The sequence below is a fragment of the Hemiscyllium ocellatum genome, chromosome 15 (assembly GCF_020745735.1).
Source record: "Hemiscyllium ocellatum isolate sHemOce1 chromosome 15, sHemOce1.pat.X.cur, whole genome shotgun sequence".
Taxonomy (NCBI): domain Eukaryota; kingdom Metazoa; phylum Chordata; class Chondrichthyes; order Orectolobiformes; family Hemiscylliidae; genus Hemiscyllium; species Hemiscyllium ocellatum.
This window is the reverse complement of record NC_083415.1, coordinates 69,140,878-69,160,281: the sequence shown is the minus strand read 5'-3', so window position 1 is coordinate 69,160,281 and position 19,404 is coordinate 69,140,878. Positions and strand designations below refer to the sequence as shown.

The 19,404-nt window shown below is 44.5% G+C and overlaps 1 protein-coding gene across 2 annotated transcripts in view; it reads right to left on the bottom strand.

The window, feature by feature from the left end:
- fer1l4 (fer-1 like family member 4) overlaps positions 1-19,404 on the bottom strand; it is a 355,704-nt gene that overhangs the window by 294,206 nt on the left and 42,094 nt on the right. For both annotated transcript variants that reach the window (XM_060836605.1, XM_060836606.1), the window contains exons 7-9: positions 18,144-18,206; positions 15,822-15,906; positions 4,860-5,013 (exon numbers count right to left, since the gene is read on the bottom strand). In XM_060836605.1, coding sequence (XP_060692588.1) covers positions 4,860-5,013; positions 15,822-15,906; positions 18,144-18,206 — 302 coding nt within the window. The remainder of the gene's footprint in view (positions 1-4,859; positions 5,014-15,821; positions 15,907-18,143; positions 18,207-19,404) is intronic.

Below are 19,404 nucleotides of genomic sequence, written 5' to 3'. Positions count from 1 at the left end.
AATATTGTGTGCAATTCTGGTCTCCTTCCTGTTGGAAAGATGTTGTGAAACTTGAAAGGGTTCAGAAAAGACTTACAAGGATGTTGCCAAGGTTGGAGGATTTGAGCTATGGGGAGAGGCTGAACAGGCTGGGGTTGTTTTCCCTGGAGCGTCGGAGGCTGAGGGGTGACCTTATAGAGGTTTACAAAATTATGAGGGGCATGGATAGGATAAATAGGCAAAGTTTCTTCCCTGGGGTCGGGGAGTCCAAAACTAGAAGGCATAGGTTTATGATGAGAGGGGAAAGATATAGAAGGGACCAAAGGGGCAACTTTTTCACTCAGAGGGTGATATGTGTATGGAATGAGCTGCCAGAGGAAGTGGTGGAGGCTGGTACAATTGCAACATTTAAGAGGCATTTGTATGGGTATACGAATAGGAAGGGTTTGGAGGGATATGGGTCGGGTGCTGACAGGTGAGACTAGATTGAGTTGGGATATCTGGTCGACATGGACAGGTTGGACCGAAGGGTCTGTTTCCATGCTGTACATCTCTATGACTCTATGGCTCTACTCAAACCACACATTGAAGCTACTCATGCCTGATAAAACAAGATCACGTGCAAGCTAAAAATGTTAGCAAGCTGGCTTATCGTTTAGGCCATTCTATTGTGTTTGGAAGTAAAGGCCTGAGGAATTCAGTTGATAAACAGAACCATACCTCGAGCTGAATAAGTCACTGTTATCCTGGATTCTGCACTATTCCCTTCCACTCCCCACATCCCAGGGTGAGCTCTGCTAGTAAATAAACAGATCACTTGAGAGGAAGGAATAGCTTTCGTTCCTCACTGAGATTCAGATTATTCTCATTAATCCCAAATAGCAACTCTAAGGCAATAGTTTCAGAAATGGCTTACTACAGAGAAACAAGGCTTCTCTTTGAAACATTCCACCCTTAGTTGATCAGCATTCACTCTGATGTCACAACCAGCTGATATCATTGTTGTAAAGTAATTGTAGATTGGGAGGCAGTGAGTTAGAATTTGGTCTTCATGAAATTGTAAAATGCTTGGGGTGAAAGTATGGTGTGGTCCCTTTAAAAGATGTTTTTTTCCCTGTGCTTAGAGATTAAAATGGATGTCTATGAGCAACAGGTTGGAGGTTTGCAGGTACACAGAAAGCCCGAACTGAAACGTTTGTATCAAAAGGCCGTACAGTTTACAGGTCAGGCAGCAGTTTTTACCAAGACAATGGTTTTTTTTAAATTTAGTCAATCAGTTTCAACCAGGCACTTAGACACCAAAATCCTATTAAAATTAAATCTGATGGTTTTGATAATGTAGGACCAATCTTATTGTAAGAAATATTGATATGTCATCAAGGGTATAAAAGAAAGGGGCAGTTGGACAAAGACCCCAGAGCGAGCTGCCATCCACCAGAGCTAATGGCCCTTAGGTCTCAAGAGAGAATCGCTACTCTCACAGCCTCATCTATGTATTAGAGAAAGCAATATATAAATAACAACAATGTCAATGATGAAGAAGGCATTCCTGACAGAGAAAAGATGGAGAAGGCACAGAATATTCTGGAAGACATGTAACCTGGCTTCGAGAGACTAAATTCTATTTTTCTTATATGAGTGGGGCTTATATTTATTGGAACAGCATACCATTAGAATCTTGCTTTATTCGTGAATAGCTAGTAGTCAAAAGGATTTTATTTAGTTTGTCAATAGTTTAGTTAATTTGTTCTCTGTTAGAGTTAGATAAATAAATTGTTACTTGTTTATTTTAAAGTGAGTGTCAGGGATTTATTTTATTTAACCAGTAGCAGGTGACACCACATTTCACACTCTTTACAGATTTCAGGGCAAGGCACTCCTCTGTGAGTGCTTCAGCTTTAGTTCTCAGAGGGGGGGAGGGGTCGACTCTGCTTTAAACAAAGTATGTGATACTTAACAACACAGGCAAACTTCCTTGAGCCCAAATCACCAACATATACATCCATTAATCAATATGATTAGTAATCAGCAGTGTCACTCTTTAGCCACTTCTTCCCTTCCAACAGGGCGAAAGTGAGGACTGCAGATGCTGGAGATCAGAGTCAAAATGTGTGGTGCTGGAAAAGCGCAGCCGGTCAGGCAGCATCCAAGGAGCAGGAGAAGCATAAGATCTTCATCAATTCTGATGAAGAGCTTATGCTCAAAGCTTCAACCATTCCTGATGAAGAGTTTATGCTCAAAACGTCAACTCTCCTGCTCCTTGGAAGCTGTCTGACCAGCTGTGCTTTTCCAGCATCATACTTTTTGACCCTTCCCCTCCAACAATCAGGTACTGAGGTCAGTTTGAGGATCAGGAGCAACTATTTAATGCATGCTTTTACTAATTACAAAATGGCTTCTTAATGCAAGTAACATAAAATAACATAGCAAAATGGCTTCTAGAAGCAAATTAACAATTTTGCTTATAACGGCATCTAACTCTGCTGAAAACTGCATTCCTGAACTAATTGAAAGAGATTAGCAAACAATGCCCTGTTCATAATATGAATTAACTAAACAAGATATGGCATTATTAAAATATCCTAGCTGGCCTTGTACACACAAGTGCGGAGAGGTAAAAATGTGCAAAATAAGGTTCCAGGAAAAATCATTGGCTCAATTTTACGGCTGCAAATGTGTTGCTGGTCAAAGCACAGCAGGCCAGACAGCATCTCAGGAATAGAGAATTCGACGTTTCGAGCATAAGCCCTTCATCAGGAATAAGAGAGAGAGCCAAGCAGGCTAAGATAAAAGGTAGGGAGGAGGGACTAGGGGGAGGGGCGATGGAGGTGGGATAGGTGGAAGGAGGTCAAGGTGAGGGTGATAGGCCGGAGTGGGGTGGGGGCGGAGAGGTCAGGAAGAGGATTGCAGGTTAGGAGGGCGGTGCTGAGTTGAGGGAACCGACTGAGACAAGGTGGGGGGAGGGGAAATGAGGAAGCTGGAGAAATCTGAATTCATACCTTGTGGTTGGAGGGTTCCCAGGCGGAAGATGAGGCGCTCGTCCTCCAGCCGTCGTGTAGTTGTGTTCTGCCGGTGGAGGAGTCCAAGGACCTGCATGTCCTCGGTGGAGTGGGAGGGAGAGTTAAAGTGTTGAGCCACGGGGTGATTGGGTTGGTTGGTTCGGGCGGCCCGGAGGTGTTCTCTGAAGCGTTCCGCAAGTAAGCGGCCTGTCTCACCAATATAGAGGAGGCCACATCGGGTGCAGCGGATGCAATAGATGATGTGTGTGGAGGTACAGGTGAACTTGTGGCGGATATGGAAGGATCCCTTGGGGCCTTGGAGGGAAGTGAGTGTGGAGGTGTGGGCGCAAGTTTTACATTTCCTGCGGTTGCAGGGGAAGGTGCCGGGGGTGGAGGTTGGGTTGGTGGGGGGTGTGGATCTGACGAGGGAGTCACCTCCAAACGGACGCCGCCATTTCCGCCACCTCCAAACGGACGCCGCCATTTCCGCCACCTCCAAACGGACCCCACCACCAAGGATATATTTCCCTCCCCTCCCCTATCAGCATTCCGCAAGGACCACTCCCTTCGTGACTCCCTCGTCAGATCCACACCCCCCACCAACCCAACCTCCACCCCCGGCACCTTCCCCTGCAACCGCAGGAAATGTAAAACTTGCGCCCACACCTCCACACTCACTTCCCTCCAAGGCCCCAAGGGATCCTTCCATATCCGCCACAAGTTCACCTGTACCTCCACACACATCATCTATTGCATCCGCTGCACCCGATGTGGCCTCCTCTATATTGGTGAGACAGGCCGCTTACTTGCGGAACGCTTCAGAGAACACCTCCGGGCCGCCCGAACCAACCAACCCAATCACCCGTGGCTCAACACTTTAACTCTCCCTCCCACTCCACCGAGGACATGCAGGTCCTTGGACTCCTCCACCGGCAGAACATAACAACACGACGGCTGGAGGAGGAGCGCCTCATCTTCCGCCTGGGAACCCTCCAACCACAAGGTATGAATTCAGATTTCTCCAGTTTCCTCATTTCCCCTCCCCCCACCTTGTCTCAGTCGGTTCCCTCAACTCAGCACCGCCCTCCTAACCTGCAATCCTCTTCCTGACCTCTCCGCCCCCACCCCACTCCGGCCTATCACCCTCACCTTGACCTCCTTCCACCTATCCCACCTCCATCGCCCCTCCCCCTAGTCCCTCCTCCCTACCTTTTATCTTAGCCTGCTTGGCTCTCTCTCTTATTCCTGATGAAGGGCTTATGCTCGAAACGTCGAATTCTCTATTCCTGAGATGCTGCCTGGCCTGCTGTGCTTTGACCAGCAACACATTTGCAGCTGTGATCTCCAGCATCTGCAGACCTCATTTTTTACTCAATTTTACGGCTATTTGCCATTTTATTGGATTAATTTTGCAATTAAGGCTGTTCTGTTTATTAAGAGACCTATAAAAGTTGCCTGTGTTTTAAGCTAAAGAGCATAGCTTTTCCAGGGTACACAGAGGTGCTTAACCCCTGTGTTGCTGGATAACCTGGCGTTGTAATAAATTGTTAAATTTTGCTGAATCAGACTGAGCTGCTAGTGTTTATTTGACCAATCGCAGAACCAAGAGGCCCCTCCCAGGGGTCCAGATTTACAAGTTGACAACCCCACTACCCCCAAACCCGTACCCACAAAGTGCTGTGTTAACTGAGATAAACAAACAATTGATTGGCTGTTGAGTTTAGCGAGTCTTACGAGATTAAGATTTACCAATCTATTTTAGCTGTGCCAGGTCTTTGAAAAATTGATTCAATCAATCCCATAGATTTCCACATTCCCAAGCTCTTTCCTGCACGATATAGCATTCTCAAAACAACCACATTTATCCTATTTTTCACTTACTTTTCAACATCTTCATCCTGATTAGTGACAGGGAGACAGCCTTGTAAATCTCCTTTCCCCATGACAGTAATTGTACACTTTACAAATCCTTTTACACCACCTTTTGTATCTTTAGGGTCAGTTAGAGTTGCCCATTTCTGAAAAAACCTGTGATCTGATAAAACAAAGAGAATGTTTAATAATTTTCTGATGATAATTTATTAACAAAAGAAAATGGCAACAAGCTACAACATTGTTACGATTTCAATATTAAAGTTTTCATTTGCCCTGACAAGATGGCACATGAAGAAGCAAAAAATCATTCCAGGTACTTTACAAAAGGAAGACTCTGCGATGAACTTAATAAAGGTTTAAAGTTTATGGAAAGGATTGAAACAAATATATGCGTGCAATCTATTTACTCACATGACAAGATAGCACATAGAACAATACAGCACAGAACAGGCCCTTCGGCCCACGATGTTGTGCCGAACATTTGTCCTAGCTTAAGCACCTATCCATGTACCTATCCAATTGCTGCTTAAAGGTCACCAATGATTCTGACTCTGCCGCTCCCACAGGCAGCGCATTCCATGCCCCAACCACTCTCTGGGTAAAGAATCTACCCCTGACATCCCCCCATACCTTCCACCTTCATCTTAAATTTATGTCCTCTTGTAACACTCTGTTGTACCCAGGGAAAAAGTCTCTGACTGTCTACTCTATCTATTCCCCTGATCGTCTTATAAACCTCTATCAAGTCACCCCTCATCCTTCACCGTTCCAATGAGAAAAGGCCTAGCACTCTCAACCTATCCTCGTATGACCAATTCTCCATTCCAGGCAACATCCTGGCAAATCTCCTCTGCACCCTCTCCAAAGTTTCCACATCTTTCCTAAAATGAGATGACCAGAACTGCACACAGTACTCCAAATGTGGCCTTTACCAAGGTCCTGTACAGCTGCAATATCACCTCATGACTCTTGAATTCAATCCCTCTGCTAATGAACGCTAATACATCACAGGCCTTCTTACAAGCTCTATCCACCTGAGTGGCAACTTTCAAAGATCTATGAACATAGACCCCAAGATCCCTCTGCTCCTCCACCTTACTAAGAACCCTACCATTAACCCTATATTCCGCACTCTTATTTGTCCTTCCAAAATGGACAACCTCACACTTGACAGGGTTGAACTCCATATTGTTAGCAATATAGTTAGCAATTATCAGCAATTATTAGCAATATAAGATAGTTAGCAATTATCAACCAAGAAAGTTATGCTATATTTATAAAAAGAACAATAGGTACAAAAAGATTAAGAGGGTGCGTGGGGAAACTATGAAGTACAAATATGAACGGCGGCACGGTGGCACAGTGGTTAGCACTGCTGCCTCACAGCGCCAGGGACCTGGGTTCAATTCCCGCCTCAGGCGACTGACTGTGTGGAGTTTGCACGTTCTCCCCGTGTCTGCGTGGGTTTCCTCCGGGTGCTCCGGTTTCCTCCCACAGTCACAAAGATGTGCGGGTCAGGTGAATTGGCCATGCTAAATTGCCCGTAGTGTTAGGTAAGGGGTAAATGTAGGGGTATGGGTGGATTGCGCTTCGGCGGGTCGGTGTGGACTTGTTGGGCCAAAGGGCCTGTTTCCACACTGTAAGTAATCTAATCTAAAAAAAATATCCTTATTCAAAAAGGAAAGCAGAAAGCAGAAAACAGGCCGCTTACTTGCGGAACGCTTCAGAGAACACCTCCGGGCTGCCCGAACCAACCAACCCAATCACCCCGTGGCTCAACACTTTAACTCTCCCTCCCACTCCACCGAGGACATGCAGGTCCTTGGACTCCTCCACCGGCAGAACACAACAACACGACGGCTGGAGGAGGAGCGCCTCATCTTCCGCCTGGGAACCCTCCAACCACAAGGTATGAATTCAGATTTCTCCAGTTTCCTCATTTCCCCTCCCCCCACCTTGTCTCAGTCGGTTCCTTCAACTCAGCACCGCCCTCCTAACCTGCAATCCTCTTCCTGACCTCTCCGCCCCCACCCCACTCCGGCCTATCACCCTCACCTTGACCTCCTTCCACCTATCCCACCTCCATCGCCCCTCCCCTAGTCCCTCCTCCCTACCCTTTATCTTAGCCTGCTTGGCTCTCTCTCTCTCTTATTCCTGATGAAGGGCTTATGCTCGAAACGTCGAATTCTCTATTCCTGAGATGCTGCCTGGCCTGCTGTGCTTTGACCAGCAACACATTTGCAGCTGTGATCTCCAGCATCTGCAGACCTCACTTTTTACTACTAGCAGAAAACTATAGACCAGTGAATTTAACTCATGTCAGGGTGGCACTGTGGCTCAGTCGTTAGCAATGTCAGGGACCTGGGTTCAATTCCACCCTCGGGTGACTGTCTGTGTGGAGTTTGCATATTCTGCCTGTGTCTGCGTTGGTATCTGCTGGCTGCTCTGGTTTCTTCCCACAGTCCAAAGATGTGCAGGTTAGGTGGATGCTAAAATGCCCAGAGTATTCAGGGATACATTGGTTAGGTGTGTTAACCATGGGAAATGCAGGATTACAGAGAAAGGGTCGGGGGATGGGTTTGGGTGGGATGTTGTTTGGAGGGTCAGTATGGACGTGTTGGGCTGAATGACCTATTACCATACTGTAGGGATTTTATGGTTAGGAAATTGTTAGAATCAATTATTAAGGAAGTAATAATTTGCAAAGTCAAAATACAATCATCAGAGTTAGCATGGTTTCAGCAAGGGTAAATCATATTAGACTAATTTACTACAGTACTTTGAAGATATAGCTAGCAAAGTGAAGAATGGAGATCCCATATTTATAGTATATCTGGACTTCCAGAAAGCATTTAATAAGGGGTCAGGGGTAATTTGCTAACTTGGATAGAGGACTGACTAACCCTCTAGTCAGGAAGCAGAGAGTTGGGACAAATGGGTCTTTTTCTGATTGGCAAGCTTTAACTAGTGGGCTGGAACAGAGTTTGGTTCTTAGGCCCCAACTGTTTATAATATATATAAATAGTATGGATGCTGGGATAGAAAGTACTGTAGTCAAATTTGCAAATGACACTAAAATAAGTGGGAAAGAAAGTCGCAATGCAGAAATAAGACATTTACACATGAATACAGATAAATTTGGTGAATGGACCAAAATTCAGTGATTAGCAATGCTGCCTCACAAAGCCAGGGACCCGGTTTCGATTCCACTCTTGGGTGACTGTCTGTGGAGTTTACACATTCTCCCCATGTCTGCGTGGGTTTCCCCCAGGTGCTCCAGTTTCCTCCCACAATCCAAAGGTGTGCAGGTTAGGTATGGGCCATGCTAAATTGCTCATAGTGTTCAGGGAGGTGTAGGTTAGGTGGGTTGCAGGGCTATAGAAATGCAGAGCTACAGGGACGGGGTGGGTTTAGGTGGGATGCTCCCTGGAGAGTCAGTGTGGGCTGAATGGACCAAGTGGCCTGCTTCCACACTGTCGGGTTCTATGATTATGAGGTTATCCATTTTAAATCGGAGGAATAGAAAGGCAGCTTGTTATATAAACGGACAGAAACTTCAGAGTACTTCAGGGCAGAAGGATTTGGGTGTACTTGTGCATGAAATGAAGAAAATTATAATGCAGGTACAGCTGGTCAAAAGGAAGGCAACTGGAGTTTAGATATTTATTACTAAAGGAATAAAGTATAAAAATAGGGAAGTGTTATTCAAACTAAACAAGGCATTAGTGAGATTCTGGATCAGTGGTGCTGCTCGTTGGATGCTGCCTGAACTGCTGTGCTCTTCCAGCACCACTGATCCAGAATCTGGTTTCCAGCATCTGCAGTCATTGTTTTTACCAAGGCATTAGTGAGATTGCACCTGGCATATTGCACACAGTTTTGGTCCCATACTTGAGAAGAGATCTTGTTGCATTGAAGATAATTCAAAGGAGACACACTGAATTGATTCCAGAGATGAGGGGTTTGCCTTACAAAGAGAAATTGAGCAGCTTTAGGTCTATTTTCTCTGGAATTTACAAGAATGAGAGGAGGTTTAATTGAGTTGATTAATGTTGTCCCTTTGTTTAAGAAGGATGTTGTGAAACTTGAAAGGGTTCAGAAAAGATTTACAAGGATGTTGCCAGGGTTGGAGGTATGGGGTGGGGGAGGGAGAGCTGAATAAGATGGGGCTGTTTACCCTGGAGCATCTGAGGCTGAGGCATGACCTCATAGAAGTTTATAAAATCATGAAGAGCATGGATAGGGTAGATAGACAAGGTCTTTTCCATGGGTTAGGAGGAGTCCAGAACTAGAAGGCATAGGTTTAGAGTGAGAGGGAAAAGATTTAAAAGGGACCTAAGGGGCAACGTTCTCACGCAGAGAGTGGTGTGTGTATGGAATGAGCTGCCAGAGGAAGTGGTGGAGGCCGGTACAATTACAACATTTAAAAGGTATCTGAGTGGTATGTGAATAGGAAGGGTTTAAAGGGATATGGGCCAAGTGCTAACAAATGGGACTAGGATATCTGGTCAGTATGGGCAAGTTGGACCGAAGGGTCTATTCCTTGCTATACATCTCTATGATTCTATGACTTTAAGGGTAGAAGGGATAACCCTGGAAATTACAGGCCTGAGAGTCTCACTTCGGTGGTAGGGATATTATTGAAAAGATTCTGGGAGTAATTCAAGAGACACAGCAAAAATTCATCCCAAAGGAAAAAGAAGCATACTAAAGGGAGGATCAGACAACCTGGCTGACCAGGGGAGTCAGGGACAGCATAAAAGCAAAAGACAAAGCATATAATTTGGTGAAGGACAGTGGGAAACCAGAGGATTAGGAAGTCTACAAAGACCAAAGAGGACAACGAAGAAAGAAATAAAGAGGGAGAAGATTAAATATGAGGGTAAGCTAGCTGGTGATATTAGGCAAGGTTGCAAGAGTTTCTTTAGATATATAAACGGCAAAGGAAAGACAAAAGTGGACATTGGGCCACTGGAAAATGAAACTGGAGAAGTAGTAATGGGGAGTAAAGAAATGGCTGAGGAACTTTGTGTCAGTCTTCACAGTGGAAGACATGAGCAATATCCCAAAAATTCAAGAGAGTCTTGGGGCAGAGATGAGTACAGTGGCCATCACCAAGGAGAAGGTGTGAGAAAAACTGTAGGGTCTGAAAGTGAATAAATCACCTGGACCAGATAAGCTACACCCTAGAGTTCTGAAGGAGATAGCTGAAGCAATAGTGGAGGCTTTAGTAGTGATCTTTCAGGTATCACTGGAGTCAGGGAATGTCTCAGAGGACTGGAAAATTGCTAATGTAACAATTGTAAGGGAGAAAGGCAAAAGATGGGAAATTATAGGCCAATTAGCTATTGTCAAGATTTTGGAATCCATTGTGAAGGATGACATTTCTGAATACAGAGGAATCTCAATTATCCAAATACCAATTATCCAAAAATCGAATTATCTGAAGGAGATCTCGAGATTCCAATAGAAACATTACATCAAAGATGTGTTTCAAACAGTGTTCATATCTTTCGTTTACAGTGATTAAACAGGCACCATATCTAAATGACTGACCTTCCAACCTCTCTCTCCCCACACTTTCCCTGGAGTTCTACAAAGGGATGTATCCTAAACCCCACTTCCCCAGATAATCTCTCCAACATTGTCCTGTACAGGGCAAAAATGGAACCTGTCAAAAAGTTGTGTGTGTGCGCGTGCAGCAGCAGCAGTCTTGCTGCTGGTGTACAGTCCGGCTGGTCTGGAGAAGGGGCAGGGGTGTGTGGAAAGGGGGCGCAGTGTTGGACGGGATTGGGAGTTGGGGGGTTGGGGCAGGCGGGGGGGCGGTGTTGGATGGGGTGGGCGGGGGTGAGGTTGGACAGAGTGGGGAGGCAGGGGCGGGATGGGACAGGTTTGGGGAAGCAGGCAGGGGGTGGTGTTAGATAGGGTTGGTGGGCGGGCGGGGGGTGAGGGCTTGCGTGCTGTGTTCTGTGGAGTGGTGTTGAACCAGGTTGGGGACGCGGGCTGCAGTGTTGAGGATAGGGACTCATGCACTGTGTGCTGGAGGGTGGAGGGGTAGCATTGGACCAGGTTGGGGCGGGCTGCGGCATTGGGGATGGTAGCTCGCACACTGTGTGCTGAGGGCGGGGGCTTGCGGGCTGTGTGCTGTTGCACGGGGTGTGCTGCAGTCTCCTGAATGGGGAGCAGAATTTAAAAATTCCAAGCCCCAGAGGAAAGGCATTTAATCGATTAACTGAATAATCAATTATCCGAACAAAATAGCTCCCGCCCATCTCATTTGGATAATCAAGGTTCCCCTGTACTTGGAGGTGCATGGTAAAATAGGACAAAGTTAGCATAGCTTCATGAAGGGGAAGTCATGCCTGTCAAATCTATTAGAATTCTTTGAGGAAGTGATAAGCAGGTTAGACCAGGGAGAGCCAATGGACGTTATCTATCTGGACTTACTAGAAGGCCTTTGATCAGGTGCTGTACAGGAGGTTGCTGAAGGTGCATAATGATAGACATCAGGTACTAGCATGGATAGAAGATTGGCTGTCTGGCAGAAGGTAGAGAGTGAGGATGAAAGGGTCCTTCACAGGATGGAAGGTAGTGACTAGTGGTGTTCCACAAGAGTCAGCTTTGGGACCACAACTTTTCACTTTATTCATTAATGATCTGGATGAAGGAACTGAGGGCGTTCTTGCTAACTTTGCAGATGACACAATACAGGTGGAGGAGGCAGGATGGCTGCAGAAAGACTTAGACAGGTTAGGAGAATGGGCAAAGAAATGGCAGATGAAATACAATGTGGAAAAGAGTGAGGTCATGCAATTTCGTAAGAATAGAGGCATGGACTATTTTCTAAAGTGGAGAAAATTCAGAAATTGGAAGTGCAAAGGAACTTGGGAGTCCTAGTCTAAGTTGCTCTTAAGGTAAACTTGCAGGTTGAGTCAGTAATTAGGATGGCAAATACAACGTTGTCATTATCTAAAGAGGACTAAAATATAAAAGCAGGGATGTACTTCTGAGGCTTTATAAAGCTTTGTCAGACCACATTTAGAGTATTGTGAGCAATTTTGGGCCCCATACCTCAGGGCAGATGTATTGGCCCTGGAGCTGGTCCAGTGGAGGTTCACGAGAATGATCCCAGGAATGAAAAGTTTAAAATCTGAGGAACATTTGAAGACTCTGGGGCTATACTCGATGGAGTTTAGAAGAATGAGGAGGAATCTGATTGAAACTTACAGAATACTGAATGGCCTGAACAGAGTGGATGTTGGAAAGATGTTTCCATTGGTTGGAGAGATGAGGACCTGCTGGTACAGCCTTAGAGTAAAGAGAAGACCCTTTGGAATGGAAATAAGAGGACACTTATGTAGCCAGAGAGTGGTGAAGCTGTGGAATTCATTGCCACAGAAGGCCGTGGACTCCAGGTCATTGAGTATATTTAAAGCAGAAATAGATAAGTTATTGATTGCCAAGAAGACCAAAGGTTATGGGGAGAAAGCAGGAAAATTGGGTTGAAAATCCTATTAGTCATGACTGAATGGCAGGGCGGACTCAATGGGCTGAATGTCCTAATTCCTGTTCCTATGTCTTAGAACATAGAAGGATACAGCGCAGTACAGGCCCTTCGGCCCTCGATGTTGCGCCGACCGAATCCTACCTAACCTATACTAGCCCAATAACTTCCAAATGCCTATCCAATGCCCGCTTAAATGACCATAAAGAAGGAGAGTTCACCACTGATACGGGCAGGGCATTCCATGAACTCACAACCCGCTGTGTGAAGAATCTACCCCTAACATCTGTCCTATACCTACCACCCCTTAATTTAAAGCTATGTCCCCTAGTAACACCTGACTCCATTAGCGGTAAAAGGTTCTTAGTATCTACCCTATCTAAACCCCTAATCATCTTATACACTTCTATCAGATCTCCCCTAAACCTTCTCTTCTCCAATGAGAACAGCCCAAGTGCCTCAGCCTTTCCTCATAAGATTTTCCTACCATTCCAGGCAACATCCTGGTAAACCTCCTCTGCACTCGTTCTAAAGCTTCCACATCCTTCCTATAGTATGGCGACCAAAACTGCACACAATACTCCAGATGAGGCCTCACCAGAGTCTTATACAACTGCAACATGACCTCAGGACTCCGGAACTCAATTCCTCTGCCAATAAAGCCCAGTACACCATATGCCTTCCTCACAGCACTATTTACCTGGGTGGCAACTTTCAGAGATCTGTGTACATAGACACCAAGATCCCTCTGCTCATCCACACTACCAAGTAGCCTACCATTAGCCCAGTAATCCATCATCTTGTTATTCCTACCAAAGTGAACGACTTCGCACTTAGCTACATTGAATTCCATTTGCCACATTTCCGCCCAGCTCTGCAACTTATCTATATCCCGCTGTAACCTACCACTTCCTTCCTCACTATCCACAACTCCACCGACTTTTGTGTCATCCGCAAACTTGCTTACCCAGCTTTCAAGTCCTTCCTCTAGATCATTTATAAAGATAACAAAAAGCAATGGTCCCAAAACAGATCCTTGTGGTACACCGCTAGTAACTGCGCTCCAAGATGAACATAATCCATCAACTACTACCCTCTGTCTCCTTCCAGCCAGCCAATTCCTAATCCAAACCTCTAATGTATAGTGTTATGCACAAGATCTATCTGCATTTAGAAGCAAATGAACTTATAGACAGCATGGTTTTGTGTAGGGAAGGTTGATCGAGTTTTTGAGGAGGTGGCAAAGATGATTGATGAGAGAAATGTGGTTGATGTTGTCTACATGGACTTCAGTAAAGCCTTTGACAAGGTCCCTCGTGGCAGATTGGTAAAAAGGTGAAATCACATGGTATCAGGTGAGCTGGCAAAATGGATACAGGACTGACAGTCATGGGAGACAGAAAGTAGTAGTGGAAGTAGTGGAAGTATGCTTTTTGGAATGGAGACTAGTGGTGTTCCACAGGGATCAGTGCTGGGGTCTGCTGTTCGTGATCTACAATCATGATTTGGAGGAAAATTTAGCTGGTCTAATTAGTAAGTTTGCGGATGAGACAAAGATCGATGGAGTTGCAGATAGTGAGGACGATTGTCAGAGGATACAGCAGGATATCGATCAGCTGGAGGCATGGGCAGAAAAATGGCAGATAGAGTTAAATCCAGACAAATGTGAGGTGATGCAATTTGTAAGGTCAAGTACAGTGGAGATTATACAGTGAATGGCAGAACCCTTAGGAGTTTTGATATAGAGAGGGATCTGGGTGTGCATGTCTACAGATCACTGAAGGTGCTGCGCAGGTAGATGAGTTATTTAAAAAGGCTTCATGGCATGCTTGCCTTCATTGGAAGGGGCATTGAGTATAAGGATAGACAAGTTATGCTGTAGCTTTACAGAACTTTAGTCAGGCCACACTTGAAATATTGAATAAAGTTCTGGTCACCACACCACCAGAAGTATGTTGATGCTTTGGAAAGGGTATAGAAAAGGTTTACCAGGATGTTGCCTGATATGGGAGGTTTTAACTATGAAGAAAGGTTGGCTAGACTAGGTTTGTTTTTCCTGGAACACAGAAGGTTGAGCGGGGGAACCCATTAGCAGTTTATAAGGTTGTGAATGGCATGGATAAAATGGAACGTATGAGGCTTTTCCCAAAGTGGAGGGGTGAATTACTAGGGGATACATGTTCAAGGTGCAAGGAGGGAAGTTTAAAAGAGATGTGTGAGGCAAATTGTTCACACAAAGTGTGGTGAGTGCCTGGAACACATTACCAGAGGAGGTGGTAGAAGCATTCAAGAAGCACCTGGACAAATACATGAACAGGAAGGGAATAGAGGGATATGGATCATGTAAGTGAAAACAGTTTTAGAATGGAAAGGCAAAATGTGTCAGCCTAGGCTTGTAGGGCCAAAAGGCTTGTTCCTGTGCTGTATTGTTCTTTGAATCATAGAATTCCTACAGTATGGAAACAGGCCCCTTGGCCCAACAAGTCTACACTGACCCTTTGAAGAGTATCCGACCCAAAACCTATTACTCTACATTTACCCAGGACTAATGTACCTAACCTACACACCCCTGAACACTATGGGCAATTTAGCATGGCCAATTCACCTAACCTTGTTCTATGTTCTTTGAGTTATTTCAGATGCTAAAGGGGACTGACAAAGTAGATGCAAAGAGGGTATTTCCTTCCGTGTGGCAATCTAGAATAAGAGGTTACAGTTTTAGGAAAACGAGTAGCAAATTTAAAACAGAAATAAGGAGAAATTACTTCTCTCAAAGGGTCATGAATCTGTGGAATTGACTACCCCAGAGTACACTGGATGAGTAAATTTAAGGAGGAGACAAACAAATTTTTAATCAGCAATGGGTTGCAGTGTTATGAAGAATGTGTATGAAAGTGGAGTTGAGGCCAAGGTAAGATAATATTTAATGGCGCTGAATGGCCTCCTCCTGTTCCAAGTTCTTATGTCCAAAATTACATTCTTATGTATGATCCTGGAGGTAGGGGAGGCATCATTCAAGTTACTAGAATAACTTAAAATCATTTCTTCCTCTAAAACAAAATGGAATTTTAATTCATTTGAATGAAGTGCTGTGAATGATGAAGCAAAGTGGGAATTCAATGCTAATGCAAGTCAGCAACAATGAAATAAGGGAAACAGACTGTCCAACATTAGTGAACTTAGACTGAGAATAGAAGCCAATAAAATCAGAGTAACAAAGCAAGTTGAGCCTCTGTGTGAATTCCATGTTTGCATGGGTCCTTCTGCATATATGCAGAATGCTACACCCCAGCCAATGTAAGACTGAGAGCTCTGTGTGTCCTTGTTGGAAGTGTATGAGGTGGCAGGAAGTCCAGTTGTTTTCAGAATCGAGTAACATAGGGAACCACACAAAAAGGACATTTATATCAAAAAGAAGATTGTACCTCTCTCATTAATAAATAGGTACCAATGTATCTATTTACCAGGCTGTTGATAGACAGTCCCTGCATCAATCTTGAATGTTCCCAGCTGAACTCCAGTGAATGGAATTTTTTTTGCATGAATAGCCTAGAGCACAATCAAAATTAGGATAAAACAAATTGTTTCTACTGTTTCTATTTAAGTTCATTCTGTCACAATAACTGTAAACTGTGAAAATCCTTAGCAGCCTCATCTTTTCCCTCAGACATATCTGGGGTTTACTGCACAATATTGTAGAATAGTACTTAACTTAACCAAGTTCTTACAGTTTCAGCCTGAATAGTGCCCCGGTATCTTGGACGGTTCACACTGGTTTACAAATCAATAACACTGTTTAAATTGTAATCTTGACACAATCAGAAGCAAAACATCAGAAATCCTGGTCTTGTTTGGGAATCAATAATAGTGACAATCACTTATTACAGTGTTGCTTTAAGGAGGGTAACATTTGTCAGGATTCCTCATCCCAATTGTTTTGCAACAAGGTCTACTCAAAACATCCATCCTAGGACAGGCTAAACAGAGACACACATGGGAATTCCTAGAGGCCTGACATTCAAATCGGAACTCCATCAACAAACGCATCGATTTGTACCCCATTTACCAACCTCTGACAAAAAGAACTGGAAATGATATCACCCACCTTAACAGACCAAGACACATAAATAGAAAGCAGGACAGAACACCAGCACTTCAACGGAGGCTCACTGATGATGTTACCTAGCATGGTGACGAGACATCTGAGAGCAAAATTACAGCCCAAACATGGGGAGAATGCAGTTGCCCAAGGGTGGAATTGAACCTGGATCCTTAGTGCAGTGAGGCAGCAATGCTAACCACAAAGCTATCATCCTACCATAGGGGATGAGCAGTGTTCACATGGAATGTGTGTTTAGGGTCCTGGAGGGAGGGAGTGAAGGGGCAATTATTACACATTCCGCAATTTCATCAGAAGGTGCTATGGGAGAATGAGGAAGTGCTTGAAGTGATGGAGGAGTGGACCAGAGTGCCACAGAGGAAACAGTCCCTTTGAAATGCTGACAGTGGAGGGGAAAGAAAGATGCGTTTGGTGGTGGTATCCTGCTGGAGGTGATGAAAATGGCTGAGGATGATTCTTAAATGACAGAGACTAGTGGAGTAAAAAATTAGGACAAGGGGAACCCTATTGTTGTTCTTTGAGGGAGGAAAATGGGTGAGGGCAGGAAATGAACTGGACATGTTTGAGGGTCCTATCAGCCACAATGGGTAGATCCTTAGTCAAACAAAAACAAGGTCATGTCAGAGACACCGCAGCGGAAAGGGAGCATGATTGGAACAGATGCAACAGAGACAGAGAAACTGGGAAAATGAGAGTGGAATCCTTACAGGAAATAGGGTCTGAGGAACTGCAGTCAAAGTAACTTCAGGACTGTAGGTTTGGTATAGATATTGATGGTCTTCCTAACACCAGAAATGGAAAAAGAGAAGTCAAGGAAATGGGAAAGTCAGTGTTGGAGCAGGTGATGGTGACAGAATGGTGAAAATTGGAAACAAAATTTGTTAATTTTTCTAATTTTGGACAAGAGCAGGAAGCAGCACCATTGACATCATCAATGTACCCGAGAGAGAGTTGTGGGAGGCACTCTGAGCAGGACAGGAATAAGGAATCATCCATATACTTCACAGACAGGCATCACCAGGACTCATGCAGATTACAGCTAGCCACAGCTTCAGACTATCCTAGTGAGAGATAGATGTACAGAGGAACTACATTTCCACGGTGAAGAGGAGGCAGGTAGGGCCAGGAAACTGGAAAGTTTGGAACCAATGTAAAGCATGAGAAAATTGTATGTGCAAATGGAAAGATACTTAATAAGGGGAGAAACAGAAGGTTCAAAATAGGAAGAAATATGTTTGGGGTGTAGGAGTATGATGGTTCTGCCACAACAGTCATGTTTATGGACTTTAGGGAAAAGATAGAATCGGATTGGGTGGTATTGAGAGCCTATGAAATAGGAAGCTGTGGAGGGGGGATTTCCAAAGGAGATGAGGTTAGTGACAGTCCTGGAAACAACAGCTTGATGTTTGGTGTCGAGGTCATCATCTAGAGAGAGATAAGAGGAAGCATCTGAGAGTTGGCACCTGTCTTGAGCCAGGTAGAAGTTGGTATGCCAGACAACAACTGCACCCCTCTTATTGGCAGGTTTCATAATAAACTGGATTACAAAGTTTGTTGAGTACAGTGGATCACTTTAGCTCATTTGCCTTTTGTAATTATCTGAAATCAAAATCTTTGGTTCGTATATAAATATTAAATATTATTGGTAGTAACAGTTCATACTTACTTTAATTTCAATTATTTTATCAAACAGGACAGCTGGTGGCTCTTGGAATTCAAAAACAAAATACTAGGAAGAAAACAGACAATAATTTATTGTAGTAAAGATAGTTTGTGCTAAATACATAGAAACTAGGAACAGTTTTGCCACACTCAGAGTGAAGGAATTTCCCCTCACCTCAGTCCAAAATAATTTACTGCATATTCTGAGACTGTGGAATCCAATTCTGAACACCCCAGTCTCAGGAAACCTCATCCCTGCATGCAATCTGTCCATGTCTGTCAGAACTTTGTACTTCTATTTTACACTTCAACCCCATGGCATCAATGTGGATTTCACCAATTTCCTCATTTCCCCTTCCCGCACCTCACCCCAGCTCCAACCTTCCAGCTCAGCGCTGCTCTCATGACCTGTCCTACCTTCCTATCTTCCTTTCTGCCTATCCACTCCACCCTCCTCTCTGACCTATCACCTCCATCCCCACCCCCATTCACCTATTGTACTCTATGCTACTTTCTCCCCATCCCCACACCCCTCTCATTTATCTCTCCACCATGAAGGCTCCCTCCCTCTATTCCTGATGAAGGGTTTTTGCCCAAAATGTCGATTTTCTTGCTTCTCAGATGCTGCCTGACCTGCTGTGCTTTTATAGCACCACTCTAACCTAGACTCTGGTTTCCACCATCTGCAGTCCTTGTTTTTACCTTTTTATCTATTTTACCCTCTCATTCTTCTAAACTCCAGTGAATACAGACCTCGTCAACCCAACCACTCCTCAAAGGACAGTCCTACCATCCCAGGTATCAGTCTGGTGAATCTTCACTGCACCTTCTCTATGATGAGTATAGCTTTCCTTAGGAAAGGAGACTAAAACTGCACACAATACTCCAGGTGTGGTCTCAGCAATGCCCTGTCCAGCTGGAGTTAAGACTTCCTTGCTCCTGTACTCAAACTGTCTTGTAATGAAGGCTAACATACCACTACCCTACCTAACGTGTCACACCTGCATGTTTACAGCAACTAGTGTATAGGGCCACCCAGGCCCACTTGTACACCAACATTTCCCAATCCTACCGAAATGGACAACTTCACATTCATCCACATTATACTGCATTAACTGCATATTTATGCACTCACAAAACCTACCTAAATCACCCTAAGCCTCTTTACATCTTCTTCATCATTCATACTCCCAACTAGTTTTGTGTCATCAGAAAACTTGGAAATGTTCCACTAGAGTCCCTCATCCAGATTAGTGCTGTACATT